Source organism: Medicago sativa, chromosome 1, assembly GCF_051527215.1.
Source record: "Medicago sativa cultivar Bolivia chromosome 1, Bolivia_mono, whole genome shotgun sequence".
Classification (NCBI taxonomy): Eukaryota; Viridiplantae; Streptophyta; class Magnoliopsida; order Fabales; family Fabaceae; genus Medicago; species Medicago sativa.
The window spans coordinates 93,054,046-93,073,055 of record NC_140749.1 but is presented as its reverse complement, the minus strand read 5'-3'; the positions used below and the strand labels follow the sequence as shown (position 1 = coordinate 93,073,055).

The window sequence follows — 19,010 nt, the reverse complement described above, 5'->3', positions numbered from 1 at the left end:
GCAAAGCCTTGTAGCAAATTGTGCGAAATAAAATTATTGCGCAGCAACAACAGTTAGGCATTTTGGAAAATCAAAGGATGTGGAGATGAAGAGAAATGAGAACCTTGTGAACTTGAAGATTGAGAATCTCAAAAAACTGCTTGAAACAATGAAAGGCAGTTTTGCATTGGCAGTGAAAGGCGACTCTCATACATGTTGAAAATTAGATGTGAAGATGTAGGGGAAAGGGAAGCTTGAGAATTTGAAGATTGAGCGAGTCATATTGAAAAGATAGAGAAAAGTGATACAATTGCTCTAAACTTAGCAAGCAATAAGATTTAATAATCCGTTTCATGGACGTTAAAACTAATTCACTACTTTCTTATTTTCAATCCTATAATAGATAAATACCAAGTGTAGATGTCGAAAAAAATTATAAAAGAAATCAGTTTGCTCAAGAGCATTTTAATCCTAAGAATGAGATCTTCACCTGTTCACCATTCAGTCAGAAAGCATGTAATTCCAAAAATTGTTTAATCATTTGATACTCGAGAGAGTAACTAACAATGCCGGCAAAATCTCTCCATGACCTTTCTATTAGTTGTATACATGTGTACAATGAAGTGCGTGCTAATAAATATGCTTACCAACTAATAAAGCAACGGAAAACTAAACTAAAAAGGGTTCTTTTTTATTCCTTGCTTTTTCGACACAGTTTTTGAGCTCGCTTTCTGCCAAACATAAGACAAGAGACCAGTTATGGCTAGCTTATGTTATTTCCAATCAAATATTAACAACGGATCTAAGGAAATGAAAAGAATTATATACTTACAGATTTTGTTTTCTTAGTCTTTCCCCGAATCCTGTTCTTTGGAGGTTTCAACTTGTATATCCGCACCATCCAATGGTGAGTTGTGAACACCTGAATGCGTTAAAAACCATGACTTACATCAGAAAACCAAAGCAGATATCGAAAAGAATATTCAGAAGAGTGATTGCTGCTAATGATCTCTTATCTATTTGACTTTTTCACTAATCCAACAAATGTCAGCCAAAATATTTGCAAATAACAGGGAATGGCAACAAAATTCTAGGCTTATTATATATGGAACCTATAATAGACTCTTCAAGATTTCAAAAGGAAAACTTTGTAAAAGTAAAACGTTAAATATGTTATATTAGGAAAACACATGGTAACATATCAGATATGATATTGTAGAACAAATACCATGATTGGTTAAGAATGAGATTTCATCTTGCCACACACCAGAGTTTAAGTATCATCATATATGAAATACACAGCCAAACAAAATTCCTAACAGATTCATTTAATATCATCCTCCCTCCCCAAGTGCAACAAGCAGGCTAACAGAAAATAATCTGACCTCTTCAAAATGCGTAAGTTTGAAATATTTCTTCCCAATCTCCGTCCGCCTCACTCTGTCAAAAGCTTTACCGTCTGTCTCCACAAACCTGTAGCAAAGCAATGTAGAGGAGTTAAACAGCCTAAAAGTTGAAAACAAAGAATTTTTCAAAGCCAATTTGACAATGAAACTGACCTGTAATATGAAAGTTTATACATGAGGCAGTTAAGCATTGTTGGTGTGGCCATATTATCAATTCGATATTGGCCATCCCTCTTTTGAAGTTGGAAAAAAAAAAATAACACAACACGTAAGCTGAGTAATTATTTAAAGAAGCTAGGGTATCGTCTGATTTAAAAAGTAAATAATATATCAATGTCCAGATTAAACAACTCAAATTTCATGTATGACTTACCAAGTAATCGGGTTCCTTTATGTGAGGGAATACACCCCCTCCAATACGAACCATCCATAGGAACTTATTAATATCATCACTGGGATACCCCACCAATCCTAATAATAACCATAGAGCAACCAATCAGAAAAGAATAACTTTGATAATCTGAATATGGAAAAAAGAAGCTGACCTCCAAAGACGACAAGAACATATTTGACATCCAAGGAGTTGAAAATTTCCCAAGCAGCCTTTTCTGGAGAAGACATTGCAGTACCAACAGTAGCAATATGAGTGTTATTCCAGGTATTATTGTCAACAATAACAGTTCGGTTAGCCATTGCAGTTGTTTGGTATCCGTAATCCCACCAAGATGCCACCTACAAGAAATTTTATGAATGTTTAAATTTACATCTGAGTCTCTCTTAATTGGAGGTAGGGGAGTAGTCTTAGGAAGATAACAACTTAGAAACTTAAGCCATAAACATTTATAATTTCGGAACACTATCCACTCAACTTAAGTGATCGAATATATCATGGATTCAACATTGAACAATGTTGAATATTAATATTTAGGGGTTGTATTAGAACTGAAAATATGTTTATTATATCATATTATGTGATGAGAATGTACATTTATATAGGTAGTAGGAGTCTCCTAGTTAACCCCTAATTAATAAAGAAGATTAATCAACACAATCAATACAATGACTAGTGGAGTTAAAACTAAATAGTCACAATCTTTTCAATATCTCCACTAAGTACTTGATTAATTATTCTAACAGTCCCCCTTCAAACTGAGGGTGTCACAAACCCTCAGTTTGTCTCTAAGATAAAGGAATCTGGCAGTGGACAGAGGCTTAGTCAAGACATCTGCCCACTGGTCTTGAGCAGGCACATGCGAGACATTCAGTTCCTTCCTTATAACCTTTTCTCTCACAAAGAAAATATCCAATTCCATGTGCTTGGTTCTCGAGTGCAGGACTGGGTTGTGAGCAAGAGAAACTGCACTGAGATTGTCACAATAGATATGAGGAATTTTACTCTTAATTTGCAATTCCTTGAGAAGAGACTGGATCCAAATAATCTCCGCAGAAGCTTGTGCAAGGCTTCTATATTCAGCCTCTGCACTAGATCTAGCTACAAGGGTCTGTTTCCTTGCCCACCAGGAAACTAGATTGGGGCCCAAAAATATGCAGGCTCCAGATGTGCTTCTTCTGTCATCAGGATCTGAAGCCCAATCAGCATCACAAAAGCCATTGATTGCTATAGGTTCAGTAGAGCTGGCTGGTGTAAGCATTAACCCATGGTGTAAAGTACCCTGCAGATATCTAAGTATCCTCTTGATTGCCTTCCAGTGATCTTCAAGGGGATTTGATAAGAACTGGCAAACTTTGTTTACAGAGTAGGATATTTCAGGTCTTGTTATGGTTGCATATTGCAATGCACCAACAACTGACCTGAAAAATGTAGGATCTGAGACTGTACTTGAACCAAATTTAGACAGTTTTGTGCTAGATGCCATCGGTGAGGGCATGCTATTAGCATTAATCATGTTAGCTTTTTGAAGAAGGTCCTTGATATATTTGGTTTGAGAGAGAAGCAAAGAGCCAGATGGTGAGTGATGCACCTCTATGCCAAGAAAATAATCTAGTATGCCCAAATCTTTAAGCGAGAACTCAGAATTGAGCTGATGAACTAGATTCTTAATAGCCAGTTTTGAGTTTCCAGTGATGATAATATCATCAACATAAACCAATATAAAAATGCAGTGAGTTTGAGTGTGCAGAGTAAACAAAGAAGGATCACACCTGCTTGACTTGAACCCAAAGCTAAGTAAAGATGATTTCAATCTCTCAAACCATGCTCTTGGAGCCTGTTTTAACCCATAGAGAGCCTTGTGTAGTTTGCATACAAGGCTCTTGTCAGAAGATTCAAAGCCAGGAGGCTGCACCATGTAAACTTCTTCAGTTAGCATCCCATTTAGGAAGGCATTGTTCACATCCAACTGCTGAAGAGTCCAGTTATAAGTAACTGCAAGTGTCAGAACTGTCCTCACTGTAACAGTTTTGACTACAGGGGAAAATGTCTCATTGTAGTCAAAACCTGCTTGTTGATGAAAACCCTTAGCCACTAAACGTGCCTTGTACTTGTTTACAGTGCCATCTGGATTTTCTTTTACCCTGAATACCCATTTACATCCAATGGCCAGTCTGTTTGCAGGAAGAGGTACTAGAGACCATGTCTGATTATGAAGTAAAGCATTATATTCTTCTTGCATTGCTAAATGCCACTTAGGATCCTGAAGAGCAGTTTTGTAAGTAGTGGGCTCAACATGAGTCAAAAGGAGTGTAGGGTTAATTCTAGGTTGCACAATTCCATGTTTACCTCTGGTTCTCATTGAGTGACAGTTTTGAGGATGAATTTTGTGAGGAACAGGAGGAGGAGACTCAGAATTTGTAGACTGAGAGCTAGTAACACTAGCAGATGACTCAGGTGAGGAATTTTGAGATGGAGAGGGAGATAGAATGGTGATGGGTGTGGGATTTAGGACAACATTATTTCTGTGTGAGGACTCAGAGTGGTGAGAACTAATAGATGGAGTCTGGGGGTTGTTTGATATGGGAGTAGTAGGAACAGACTCATAATGAGAAGTTTGAGGAGTAGGTGAGTTAACAGTAAAGGTTGTTGACACAGGAGTGGGAAGAAAAGTGGATAAAGTGGGACCATCTGGTAAAACAGAACACACTTTCTGAGATGGAAACAAGTCAAGATAAGGGAATTTTACCTCATTGAACACAACATCTTTGGATATAAAAATTCTACCTGAAGCATCTAAACATCTATATCCTTTGTGACTGTTGGAATATCCCAAGAAAACACACTCCTTTGAATGAAAATCAAATTTATGAGAGTTATAGGGTCTCAAAAAGGGAAAACATGCACAACCAAAGCTTTTAAGGAATTTATAGTCTGGAAATTGAAGGTGAAGTAAGAAAAAGGGTGATTTATTTGCTAAAACTGGTGTAGGTAACCTGTTGATAAGGTAAGTTGCAGTTAAAAAGGCATGGTCCCAAAACTTTAATGGCATTTGTGCATGAGATAAAAGAGTGAGACCAGTTTCAACAATATGTCTATGTTTCCTTTCAACTGAGCCATTTTGATGGTGAGTGTGTGGACAAGTGAATCTGTGAGTGATGCCAAGGCTATTGAGATATTTTGTGAAAGGTAAAAACTCACCACCTCCATCAGTTTGGACCGAAATAATTGTGATTTAACTGCAATTCAATCATGGTTTTAAAATTCTGAAATGTAGAAAGTGTGTGAGATATGAGTTTCAAAGGATATATACATGTGTATCTAGAATAAGCATCCACACAAGTAAGAAAATAGGTATATCCACAAGAGGATTCAACTGGTGCAGGTCCCCAAAGATCACAGAAAATTAGTTCAAGAGGTTTAGTATATGTCATTTGAGATGCAAATGATGGCAGTCTATGAACCTTACCAAGACAACAAGCAGTACAAAAATCTGACAAGCTTTTATTTGGTAATTGTATGTTACAAAGTTTGATAATACTTTGGAGCACCTCATGATGAGGATGTCCAAGTCTGCTATGCCAGATACCATACATGGAAGGAAAAGACTGAGTAGAACTAGATGTTGAACTGCTAGGTAAATGTTCAACATTATTACATTGAAAATTATTGAAATTGAAACCAGCTGAGGGACCTAAATGAAAAGAGGCAGAGTTATCAGTTTGTGCTAAAACTTTATTGCAAACTGGAACTGTATTGCAAACAGTGTTGACACTAGAATTTTGAGAGACAGGAGCAGTGGTCTTGAATGAGTTGGTTAGAGACCATCTTGTCCTAGAATACCTCTTAAAAGCACCTTAGAAGAATCTTGAGATTTGACAAAACAGTGATTAGGATGAAACTCAAAGTAAACATTGTTATCTTTAGCAAACTGACTCACGCTAACAAGATTTTTGGTTATAGAGGGAACAAGAAGGAGATTATTCAGTTTTAAAGTAGTTTGAGGATGTAAAGGAGAAGTAAATTGTAAGGAACCAACAGAGGTAATAGCCAAACCTTGTCCATTTCCAATATGGACCTGATCAGAACCTGAAAGAGACATGGAATCCATGAGGTTGGATGCATCAGGGGTGACATGATGAGTAGCACCTGAGTCAGGGTACCAGACATTATTGAATGAATTGTGTGGATCTGAGCTAGTTAAGAAGGCCTGGGGAGCTTGACCTCTCTGATTCCCAGCCTGAGACTGTGTAGGAGGCCTAAGAAACTGTCCAGAATGCTGAGGACGTGACATGTTCTGCATCCATACATTTGGAGGTGCACCATAGCCTCCTGGTGAGCCATAGGGACTGTAGTAATCATACTGTGGGGCAGAGAAACGGTAGTGACAATAGCTTGCATCATGGCCAGTTTTTGAACATATTTGGCACTGAACATTGGATCTTCCACCAAAACGGCCACCTCGTCCTCTAAATCTACCACCAAAACGGCCACCACGTCCTCTGAACTGGCCATTTCTTCCTCCAAAAGTAGGGTTAGAGTTAGGAAACTGATTGTTTCCAGTGCCATCAGTATAATTGTGATTTTGAGAATTGGGACCATGAGATTGGGATTCTGAATTTGCAGTTTCAGTGAGATTAACTGAAACAGGTTCAGTGATGGCAGCTTTCTTGAACTTCTCATTTCTGGATTCTTGTGTGAGAAGCTGAGATTCAAGTTCATCTAAAGAAACAACCTCAGATTTCGCATTCACACTAGCAACAATAGGGTCAAACTCTTCAGGAAGTGCTTCAAGAACAACTTCAATTAGGTCCCTGTGAGAGACTGGATCTCCAATTGAAGCAAGAGACTCTGAAATTGCGCGAATTCGAGCAATGAATTCAGCGATAGTGCGTGAACCTTTCGTAATGGATCTAAGCTCAGATCGAAGTTGACGCGAACGCGTCTTCATCTGCGTGAAGCAGTAACTATGAATCTCATCCCAAACCTGCCACGAGTGGCGAAGGAGAACGAATCGCGAAAGCAGCGAAGGCGAAATCGTTGAAAGAATCCAGGTGCAGAGCAATGAATCTTGTTCTTCCCATTCAGTGTAAGCAGGATTCTCCGTTCCTGCTTCGCGTGCTGCATCTGTGAGATAAACCGGTGGAATCTCAGGTGAAATCACAAATTTCACCATCTTCGTTCCGCGAAGAACACCTTCGACTTGTTGCTTCCATTGAAGGTAGTTTGTATCATCAAGCTTAACAGAAACTAATTGTTTGAAGGTTTTGGATGCTGCAGCAGTTACGCGTTGCGCATCAGAGGGAGTAGGAGAAGGCGTAGCAGAAGACATGGCTCTGGATCAAGAAGCTCTAGATACCATATTAGAACTGAAAATATGTTTATTATATCATATTATGTGATGAGAATGTACATTTATATAGGTAGTAGGAGTCTCCTAGTTAACCCCTAATTAATAAGGAAGATTGATCAACACAATCAATACAATGACTAGTGGAGTTAAAACTAAATAGTCACAATCTTTTCAATATCTCCACTAAGTACTTGATTAATTATTCTAACAGACATGCCTACCTATGAAACAATGTTAAACAATTTTATGGATTCAACATTAGACAATGTTAAATATTAATATTTAGGGGTTGATATGCCTACCTATGAAGTATCTTCATATTGCGTAAAAAAAAAAAATGAAGTATCTTCCTATGAGTTTATAAATTATAATCTTCTCATAACTATAACGCATCAAAGGATGTAGTACTAGTGATACAAATATAGCGACCAATAACTTATAATCACCAACCATCCACTGAAAAAATTCAAAACGAATCAAAATGTCTGTCGGACCAAGTATTTTTTACAAGCTTTGGATTATGTGCCATGTTAATAAAAAAAAAACACCAGGTAAACCATCTCTAGTCTCAATTGCATTTCAAAATCCATGATATCAAACTACTGAAAATACAAAATAGTGAAATTTCATCATCAGTAGTCTCAGCGGCAACTAACTCAACCATTGGTGGCATCCATTATCACAATCACATTTTGTGCATTGCAGAAAAAAATGTTTAATTATAGAAGATGAAATTCAAGATTAGTACAGAATATACAAAGTCATGCAAGCTAACCATCAAAGCTTATTTCACACAATCTTTTTCAGATAGAAGATCATTAGTCAGTATGTTGAACTTCTCAGAAAGAAGACACTAATAATCCATATTAAAAAGTTTGTATAGAAGAAAATTCAAATGTTTCAGCAAAAAATATGGAAATGTCATGAAACTTACTTTATCATCTACTTCTGTGTTATGACTCAACCAAGCATAAGCCTCTCTAAAATCATCAAAAACATGAAGGCCATCATGTGAATGTGATGTTAGAACGATAGAAGGAGCTGAATAAGCTTCTGCTGCAGCCCATACACTGTGAACCTATAGGAGAGATGAAAATAATGAGGTCACGATAAACATCAAGAAAGATCTTTTTATTGACATATGCAGCATGAAGATGCCTCGTTGAATGCTGTTCAGATTCTCATAAAAACAATAGCAAAAGATCAATAAAAGACAACATCATATTCCTAACCGTTTCTAACCAGTACAGTTTTAACAAGCAACCAGGAGTTTATCTTAAAATGAAAGTAAATTGCCAAGTAATAATGATGAAATGCATAACATTAAATTAAAAAGGAATATCTAAATATTGAATTCCTAGTGGTGAAAAACAAATAAAAAAATAATAGATAATCTGAAAATATAATGGTTCATATAAATATAGGTAACTTTAAATGAATGATGGGATGTTTTGGAAATTACCACATAGAAAGCACCCAGCAACACAAGTAAGACAATAGCAATGATGGATGTTTCCAGAGGTAAAACCAAAAGCCTTTTCTTAATTTGTGCCTTGCTAGGAGGCTTTTCCACAGGTTCCTTTTCCTTCTTCTTGCTTTTCTTTGAGGTTCGTTCCTTATGTGTGTCCTCAGTTTTATCAGTCTTCACCGTATCATCCGGCACAACACTTTCAGAACTGGCATCTCCAGCCTTGATAATCAAAAGCACAATTTGAACAAGAAATTACCATGGACTGGCTACAAGAAAACAATGCCAAATCTAATGACAATTAAAGAACAAATGCTTACATTAACAGGAGAATCAACTGATAGACTGGGTAGCTGAAGCTTAATTGATCTAGTGAAAACATCAAAAGCTTGAGAAAGAGCAATCCCAGACAAGATGCAAGCCGCTGGAGCAAGTACAAGCATCAGGCGAACCTGATATTTGATAAGACTAGGTATTTCAATAAAATAATTTTTAAAAAAATATTATAAGTTGAAAACCTACAGTCCCAATAATTTCTTACCATGACACCAGAAAAATACACCGATGTAACAATATAAAGTATCACAAAAGAGCTTGCATCAGATAGAGGTGAAAAACATGCCTGCAGCAGTAAGAATCAATGTGACTTAGTTAAGAACTTAACAGAATAATATGAGAAAATCAAACAAAAGATTTGTGAACAAAGAGAACTCACGATAATGCCAGCTGGAACCAAAAACGCCAAGACATTGATATCCATAAAGTAAGAAGGCCAAGTTGGGGGCTGATGCTCACTAACGCTAGCAATGATTGGTATGTACTTGCTTGCATAAGTACTGAAACACCATAAACAAGTATTTAGGATTGGAGCCAACTCACACTGAGAAAATATTTTGCAAAATGATATATAAAGCTAGCTATCAAGACACTTCTCTGAACTATCTTTAGTAATTTCCGCAACCCGCATATACATATTTATATAATATGATAAATAATTTATTTATTTTTGATGTATAATTAATTTATTTATTTAGCTATTTAAGCCTAAGCCTAAACCTAAAACTACTTAATACAATAACCGATCCCTCCTGCTGGTATACAATTTTTGTAGGATGTTTTTTAATTTGTTAAATACTACGATTCATACTATTTTGAGTTGATTTGAAAATTTTGGAACCATAGTTTTATTTCAATTGTAATATTTTTATTGTCTTTTCATAGTTAAAGTGCGGGTATGAGCACTAAAGTACCCATATGGTATGAAGAAGGCTATGACATTGAAGGACAAATAAGCACCTCAAACAGAAAATGACATTTTAGGTGAAAAGCGTGACTAATATAGCATAAATTGTTTCTTTTGATAGTTTGAATAATAAAAAGGTCAAGCACTGCACTGACGGATCTAATAGACTCAAACTTCTTCCACTCCATCCCATTGTTGGGCTTGCAGCTACCATTGCAACAAGTACTGCTATCATTGCAAAACCTACTGCCCTGCAAAATGAACAAGAAAATGACAAGGATTAGTTTCATTTCCCACCGTGATGTTTTGAATAGTTAATAGTTAATAAGTCAATCAAAGGGACACCCACAGGCCACCAGACACAACTAGTGTCACAGCTACTTTGAACATTTTTGGTGACAGTATTCCTTTAATATAGTATACAAGAGCCACCACATGGATGAGAATGAAAACCTGCAAAAGAATAATTAAAAAAAAGGACTAAGGTTTCAACGAAATTGATTGAATGGATATCAAGAGAAGGAGAAAAACAAAGAAATAATTGATAAATACTTCATAGTTTAGATCACACGCATAATAATTAGATAATTAGATTTAAAAGCTTGCATGAGATTTGTATAAGCTATGTGTGTGACCTAAAGTATGAAGTATTTATCAATCATTTGAAGTATAAGTTATGTGTGTTCCATTTTGTCAACCTGGCATTTCAGCATTAGGAGACGTAAATCATTGGATTCAAGATAGGTTGACAAAATGGAGGCATTATTTCTCATCAAAAGGTAGTTGTTGATAATGTTAGAATAAGAAACACTTAAGGTTCAGAAGGATGACCAAGAGAGTCATTTGTTGTTGTAAGAGAAGTTTTAAATGTTAACCATTTCATATAAGTGATTTTCATGGTTATGTCGAAAAAGCTATCAACTCTTTCAAGTTTATAAGTCGATTTTAGGAATTTGGACTCGAAACAGAATTGCTTCAACTCTCAAGTATGAAAAATTAGCAGAAAAATTTCTCCCTCCATATAAAAAGAGAAAAAAAAAAAAAAAAAACAAAGAATATTCATGTACTTAAGCATTCACAAAAAAAGTGGTTGTCAATAATGTTGGAATAAAACACACTCATGGTTTTTTTGAGCCGAGGCAAGTTCAACTTCATCCAAAGACTAGGAGAAACTCACCAGAAATGATGCAAAGTGCTCAGACGTCATTACAGCATTAAATCCAACAACAGGTACCAATGCAGCCAACAGTGTGCCCAATACAACCTGAATTGGTAAAATCATAATGTGAACCAGCAACAAGGTAAGATGAACCAGAGATAATTTTAATAAAATCCATATCAGTCAAAGAACAACTCTGGGTTCTAATTGTATATAAAAATGCAATAAAGTCAAATTAAGCAGTCAATATGTGACCAAAAATGAATGACACATTCTCTAATTTAGTAAAACGCAGACTTCCAACTAAATTCTGCATCAGCCTATTAGTTTTATACCTTACGCTAGAACAATTTACTAATTTGTTAGACTTCGCCAAAACTCTCAAGTACAGTTTACATTATCAAGCACAAGTAAAAGTAACATGCATTTCTACTCTCTACTTAAATAAGGGGAAAAAAAAAATTAACCGTATTACTGAAACAAATACTTACAAGAGGAGCATATGCAATATAAAGTCGAGAAGAATAGCGGCCAGTTACTATGCACAGTAGTACATGCATTGGAATAAGGTTAATGATAAAAGTGTATCCTCCCCACGAGCAAACCTGCATGAGAAGAAGCAGATAACATAAATAAGAAGAGGCAAGGTCAGCATAACAAGATAAGCAATGTCATAAAAACTCACCATGTAGAAGTATGCTATTGAGTTCAAAGTGGCATAAAAGAGGGACCCTGTATTCAGCGTCTACATGACATGTATATATGAAGTCAGAAGCTTAGTGGAGAGAGAATATAGAAAAGCTTAAGTGATTTCTATCTATAGAGACATAAAAAACATTCATACAGAATATTCAAATCCCATTATTGGCCAATGTTGTTTTGTGCGAAAACTATAACATAAAAATTGCATGAATAAATATGATTGTTGATGAATGTCCGTCGGGTGTGTACTGTACAGTTATTTTCAAAACTATTTTATTTGTTTCATGCTCAACTTTTCAATAATTTTTCCGTACTACATAACATTTTTGTTAGATTAATTTTCTAGAAATTTACAAGAAACCAGTGTCATTAAGTTAGGGCATTCATTAGGAAGTTAAAGTTGTTTGCTTTCAAAAAGCACCTTAATATAGAGATAGAAAGTGAAGATCAAAGCAAATATAGCAACAGCTTCATTGTCATAGCTTCCTGCCACTGATCGAGATATATATGACGGGACCTGCATAAGGTTTAGGACCAATTATAAGTGAGGGAAGTAAGGAAACATCAACCAAAACATTACAGAAGAGAGTAACAACTGCCAAAAGTTGTCATAGACTTACAAATCTATACATCAACATACATAGTTGTTCATCAATCAGATACTTATACTAAATATTGATTTGTTAACAATTCAAATAAAGAATGCTTAATTGTTCAACCAATGATTCTGATCAATGGTTCATTACAACCGTCAATGCAATGTTTATAATCAGTCGGAAAATTGGACAAATGAATCACATAGATTTTTTAGAAATTCACCATAGCCAGAAGAACTGCTGCTGTCAAGCCAGCTCCAGCACCCTTAACCTCCTACAAAAAGGAAGTAGCTGCGTCAAATTATAAAACACATAAAATAGCAAAAAAAATACTGTACGTGATTTTGGGATGGACAAACCTTTGTCAATAGATAAGTTGCCCATGAAGCAAAGGCTGAGAATATAGGTGCAGTAAATACACAAACAGTTTCCACCGAGAGAGGTATGTTCAAGGAATTCAATGCCCTGAAACCAAGAGGGAGTGGTCCCAAAATATAAATTTGTGTAAGTAAACTTTAACAGAACAGCTAGAATGAACATTTAATATCAGCATTTAATCAACAACGACTGTGATTTTCAAATACCACCTACCACCACAAGGTGCCTGCTGTCAAGGTCAAACCTGGATAGACAGTCCCACCGATTACACGACCAAGGGGATACCTTGAAACAGAAAGGTAACACAGATTACATCCAGAAACATTTACCAACACCCTGATTCAGTAAACTCGTATAATATTTAGAAGAAAACATCTTTCAATCCAAAGACTGGTTACTTACCAAGTTCGGTCATCGAACCAGTTCCAAAAGTCATATATCCCATTCTTTGTCAAAAACTGAAACAAGCAAATATGTCAGTCATTTTATTGTATTGAGAACAACAAAGTACAATTGAACAAATATTGCATAGAGTGACGAAAAAACTTTCAGCTATATTAACCATCATGTGAACCTTAGTCCTGAAGAAAATGTAATAACAGGTGCCGAACAGTTTCATTCTAAATAATGCTAACCTGAGTGACTCTGTAGTTGAAGTAAGGATCGAATTCATGAATAACGCTCTCGTACTTTATAACCTGTATATAATGCATAAAAAATGTGATGGACTGCTAGAAGTGCATAATTTCGAAACAAATACACAACATTTTGAATCATCATATAGTCAATTCACGGAAACATCTACACTATGTCGCCATTTTTTAACTAATGATTCAAAACATAAGTGGCATAGATGCAATCATGCTTTCGGAATCATAACCCGAGAAAAAGAAGTTCTTCGAAAATATAATTAAACAAATTAGAATTTCAACCAATAGTAACGCTTCAATTTATCATCTAATTATAATACTACTAATTAACCAGAATATTTTAATTTGAAGTGCATGTAAATTTGAAATGATAACGCATATGATGAAGTTCATCTTATCATACATCGCATTTCACGCCACTAGAGTCAACATTTTCAAATCAAACGTGCTTTTCAAAACTATATATAAACTGTGAGTTGTTCATTGATGTATAAACGACGAAACTGTTGAATTGATCGATTGAATTGAGAAGCAGACAATCGTAAAAGGTAAACAGATCTGAAAAGTATGGGAAATGGAGAAATGCTTACGGAGAAAAGACGGATCGAGAAGGCGAGAACACCGATCAAGATCAGAATGAAGAACGCGAGAACGTTACCGAATGCGTGGCGGAGAGAGGTTTGAGCATCGGTGGCCGCCATGAACGGCCAGATTGAGCTCGGAAGAGAGATTGAAAATGTGTGAGAGAGTGTCTTTCTCTCGGAGTGTGACTGTGGGTTTATGGTAGAAAAGTCGTTGGTGAAGAAACAAGAAATGGGTTGTGTTAGATTGAGAACGAAAGAAGATAGATTTGAGATGACGACAATGGGTCTGTATTTTGTACTTGATGACTAAAATGTCCTTTCTCTATTTCTTACGTGGCAAAACTAGTATATTGCAATTTCGTGGTAATATTGATGTAAACTGAGTGATGTGATTGGCTGTTGAGTGTGATGACTTTCTTAGTCTTCGGACAAGGTTTACATTTTTCTCGGAGCAAAAACAAGAATTTTTGAGTTATGCTGTCGTGCTCGTGCAAATACTATGCACTCCCGATGCCGATATAATTTGCAGGAGTTAACAAAATTGTGTGCAATTCTGGGTTATTGTGTGCAAAATATTAAGACATTTATTTTAGTTTTGCTGATGAGTGCTCTGCATTCCCTTTTTTAACAAGAATAAAAAATAATTCGGTCTCATAAATGTATAAATGTATCTCAGTTAGTAGGGACAACGTTTGCAGGGCTCCACACTTTAAAAAAAGTGTGTGATCTTGCCACTAGCCTATTGAACCAAATAAAAATAATAATAATTCGTATTATTAATTTTTAGGATAAGTTTATGTTTTTTCAACATTTTTTTAAGGTCGTGTCCTAAGGGCACATGTAAAGCAACCCAAAAAGGGTAATTTTTCATTGGAAAACATAATATATTACTCCCTTCGATCCTATATATAAGAAAATTTTCAAAAAAAAATTTGCTCCTAATTATAAGAAAATTTCACAACTTTTAAGGTATAGTTATTGCTTAACAGACTTTTCTATCCCTTATTTAATGTGTTTGTTTTTAGGCAAATGTTAACATGTGCCCCAAGGGCATATGCTAAGGAATTTAAAATAGAAATAATTGTCTTAAAAGTTGTGCATTCAACTTTATTCAACTTTTTAAAGTCAAAATTTTGTTCTTTTCTATGATAAACTTCTAATTTTGGATTCCTTAACTTGTGCCCTAACAAGACCTTTGTTTTTAATATTAGTAAGAGTATTTAATGCTTTACAACTTTCTATGAGGGTATATTTGTAAAAGTATGCAAAAAGTTACACTAATTAATGATTGCATTGGTTTTGACGTTTTTTTGTTTTTCTTCTTATACTACATCTGTCCTTAATTATAGGACCCTTTTGAGAATTTTTTTTGTCCCTTTTTATAAAACTCTTTTGTTATTTTCAACTACATTAATTATTTCTTTACATACATGCCCCTATTTATTATACATCTTTTTCTCCAATCAACAATAAATAACATGTTGAAAACATAAACTATCTCTCTCTTAAAGGATAAAATTGATAAAACAATAGTGATTACAAACAAATTTAATACAAATATCCACTATCTTAATTCCCGTAATTTTGGCAAAAGGGTCTTATATATAGGGACGGAGGTTGTAATAAGGACGGGAGGGGGTAACTTTAAAGAAGTTGAATGCACGACTTTTTATGCGTATATTTCTTTAATAAGTTCCTTAACATGTGTCCTTGAGGACACAAGTTAACATTTGTCTTTTTTTTTATACGTTCCAACATGTTATTCGTTGATTTTGTCAACAAAAAAAAACATTTTGTTCTACAATGAAGAGTTTTTAAGTTGGTAGTTGTAAATGTAGAGTTTTTAAGTTCGAATCCAAGATCCCGCTTTATATTGCGTCAAAAAATTATGAAGTCGTTCGAGGGGGAAAAATGGGTCTTCAAATTTAAGAGATGTTTTTATCTTTTCAGCATTTGCATAAGGGGATTTTTTTCGACCCTCCACACATGGTTCAATCATCAAATGAAGGCTATGTTATGTTTACACATAATCAAAAAGAAAAGGCTAAAATGCATTTTTGGCCCCTTATGTTTGGCTCCGTAGCAATTTTGACCCCTTATTAAAAAAAGGAAACCACTTTCCAACCCCCTAACTTCACCCCCTTTTGCAACTCATAGGTCCCCTCTAATTTTGACTGGGTCAAAGTTCAAGTGGCCACTCAATGGACGCCACGTGGCTAATTTTTGAATTAAAAATAAAAAAAATGCCACATATTTTTGAATGAAATTAAATAATTAAAATAAATTAAAAAAACACCCAAAAATTAAAAGAAAAAAAGCAAAAAACTCAAATTAAACACAGCAAACCCAGTCTCTCCCTAACCTTCGATCTACACTCTTCTCTCTGCCACCGCGACGAACCTTGGCATGTCGATGAAGAGGGGTAGCAGCCATTAAGCAAATAATAGTTGAATCGTGGAACAATTAGGATTAGCAATGAGAGCACATATTCCCATTCCAACCTTAATCTTCTCAATTGCTTTTGGATTGACTTCAGGTATCACCAACGGAACATCCTCATCCATTCGAAACGCAGAGCTATTATCAACAACTATGGTTCCACTATTCACCGCAATCGGACCAAACTCTTTACTGATTGACCCACCTGCGCTGAAGAGAGCAATGTCGACGCCGTCGAAGCTCTCTGCCGTCAGCTCCTCCACTACGTACTCTTTATCTTCGAAGGTCATGCGGCGGACGGAGGAGTGCTTTGATGCGAGCATTTTGATGGAGTTGTATGCGAAGTAGCGGTCGGAGAGGACAGAGAGAAACTCTTGGCCGACGACGCCGGTGACTCCAACGACTGCGATGGTGGGTGCGTTTTCTTGGAGGGACTATCAATAAAGAGAAAGGTGTTTTGGCGGAGAGATCAGATTAGCAAATAGGGTATTTTAGGAGGAATTATTCTACAGTTCAGCTGGGTTGAAGAGAAGCGTAATCGAAGATTTCTTTTGCGAGAAGAGGATCAGATTGGGAAGCAATGAGTTTCTGGACTCTGGTTGGAGAACCAATTGGAGAAGAAGAAAGGAATCTCATTTTTTAATTTTTGAGTTTTTTTTATTTTTTTCTTTTAATTTGTGGGTGTTTTTTTAATTTATTTTAATTATTTAATTTCATTCAAAAATATGTGGCGTTTTTTTTATTTTTAATTCAGAAATTAGCCACGTGGCGTCCATTGAGTAGCCACTTGAACTTTGACCCGGTCAAAATCAGAGAGGGCCTATGAGTTGCAAAAGAGGGTGAAGTTAGGGGGTTGGAAAATGGTTTTTTTTAATAAGGGGTCAAAATTGTTACAGAGCCAAACATAGGGGGTCAAAAATGCATTTTAGCCAAAAGAAAATGTCAAAGACAATTTCATTCAATAAAAATGTAAGTATTAGAGTGACGGTTCAAAAGAAAGTGTTTCAAACACTCCTCTTTTACACACTATTATCACTTCAATCTCCCAATTAAACACAAGCAAACTATCTTTACACATAATCAAAAATCACATCATCTAATTAGATATAACTCATAATTTTTTTTAAAAACTTATTATCATTTAGGTTGGCTCGTCATGTGATGATTATATCCCTTAATTCTCGCATATATGGTGTTGAAGTATTAAAATATCTTTTTTTTTTTAGGGAGGGGGAATTAAAATATCTTGTTGGTGAAGGTGAACTTTTGTCTAACCCAATGGGTTGTACAACTCCCCAAATGAAGGCAGCGTGATACTCAAAGAAGTACATTTTTTTTTTTTTTAACTTTAGAGTTGCCGGTTATGAGATTTATGCACCATGTACCAAACAGGTGTAAATTATTTTTTCCAACGCTTTATGCAAGAAATAGTTGATGATTGGCGTGTTGTTGGTACTTGTTAAGTTCATAGGATGAGGTGAATGTGAGTGAAAGGAGGTGTGATTCAAAGTCTTCCACAAAATCTAATGAAATTTGTAGGTTTGTGGTGGTGTTGGTGTAAATATATATATCCATACAAATGACAAAATCGTTTCTTAGGCAAAATGACAAGATCATTGAAAGTCTTAATTTAATCAAGACTATATATTTGGATTGATAGAATGTGGTAAAATGGGATGGAATAAGTTAAAATCTCATTGTTTGCATATTCATTAAAATAATGGAATGGAACACAATGGAATACATTCTATCATTTACTTCCATTTTACTTACCCCTCAATTTGGATGGAGTGGGCTGGAATATTCGATAAGTTAGTTGTTCATTTGCTAAAATCCTCGTCTTCTTTACATTTTTTCCTCGAATTTATTCCATGTTTAGTCGATCTACAGTGTCATTGTCTCACAATATACATGTTCACTCTTGCTTTCGGTAGTTCATGATTATGAAAATTGTCAAGTGAAATAACAACACGGTGACACCAACTTACGATAAATCTATGATGATGACAACGACAGAGGCCTTCGTTAAGAAGTCCATCCTATTTCGACAGCATGTAAGTCACCACTGACGTGATTAAATTGAACGTATAGTATGTGGATCCTTTTGTTGATTTTGATCACATGTAGACAATTTATTTGCAACACTTCAATTTACAAAGAAATCATAATTCTAAGCAAACTATCTAATCCAATTTGATTGTACTACGCACATTGACGATCCAACACATATTGGGGCTTAAAACAAACTTTGACTTGTGATCTTTTTTTAAGCTATGAATATTATTTTATTTAAATATTTACATTATTATATTTTTGCTAATGAGTTTTTTTTCCCTGACCAATGAGTTAAATGCAAAGAGTTCGGTTTTTTTATTTTTGTCTAAAATAGTCTAGTTATTTTGGTTGATCCACGTTGTTCTGAAATGGAAAGAGTTTATACTTTTTTTGTTTTTTTTTTTGTTGAAATATTGTAAATTTTTGTTGGTTCCTAATATAACTAGGTCGTATTTTTTTTAACGACTATTGTTTCTCAATTTCAATCAATTTAACTTTTAAATATGTGTTGCAACAAGTTCCTACGTTCCCATCCTCCTAATGAAGCATGTCCCCTTCATCCCACCCAAATGAAGAGAATTAATATTCACTAAACTATGTTACGAAC

The 19,010-nt window shown here is 35.3% G+C and overlaps 1 protein-coding gene across 1 annotated transcript; it reads right to left on the bottom strand.

The window, feature by feature from the left end:
* Nucleotides 1-442: 442 nt before the first annotated feature.
* Nucleotides 443-14,125, bottom strand: STT3A (staurosporin and temperature sensitive 3-like A). Its single transcript, XM_085740830.1, has 23 exons — nucleotides 13,916-14,125; nucleotides 13,311-13,373; nucleotides 13,078-13,133; nucleotides 12,889-12,960; nucleotides 12,657-12,762; nucleotides 12,521-12,571; nucleotides 12,123-12,218; nucleotides 11,685-11,744; nucleotides 11,491-11,604; nucleotides 11,018-11,104; nucleotides 10,190-10,293; nucleotides 9,996-10,091; nucleotides 9,313-9,433; nucleotides 9,139-9,219; nucleotides 8,918-9,049; nucleotides 8,592-8,819; nucleotides 8,064-8,207; nucleotides 1,931-2,117; nucleotides 1,759-1,856; nucleotides 1,539-1,618; nucleotides 1,365-1,452; nucleotides 812-901; nucleotides 443-710 (listed from the first exon to the last, which is right to left on the bottom strand). Exons 1-23 carry the CDS (start codon nucleotides 14,024-14,026, stop codon nucleotides 654-656), a joined length of 2,322 nt encoding a protein of 773 aa, XP_085596956.1. The 5' UTR covers nucleotides 14,027-14,125; the 3' UTR covers nucleotides 443-653.
* Between the last annotated feature and the right edge of the window lie 4,885 nt (nucleotides 14,126-19,010).

Coding starts and splice junctions, on each gene's coding strand:
- STT3A (XM_085740830.1), bottom strand. CDS start 14,026: ATGGCGGCCACCGATGCTCAAACCTCTCTCCGCCACGCATTCGGTAAC. Junction 11,605..11,684: donor CAATAGCATACTTCTACATG/GTGAGTTTTTAT, acceptor CTTCTCATGCAG/GTTTGCTCGTGGGGAGGATA. Junction 8,820..8,917: donor CAGTTGATTCTCCTGTTAAT/GTAAGCATTTGT, acceptor TTGATTATCAAG/GCTGGAGATGCCAGTTCTGA.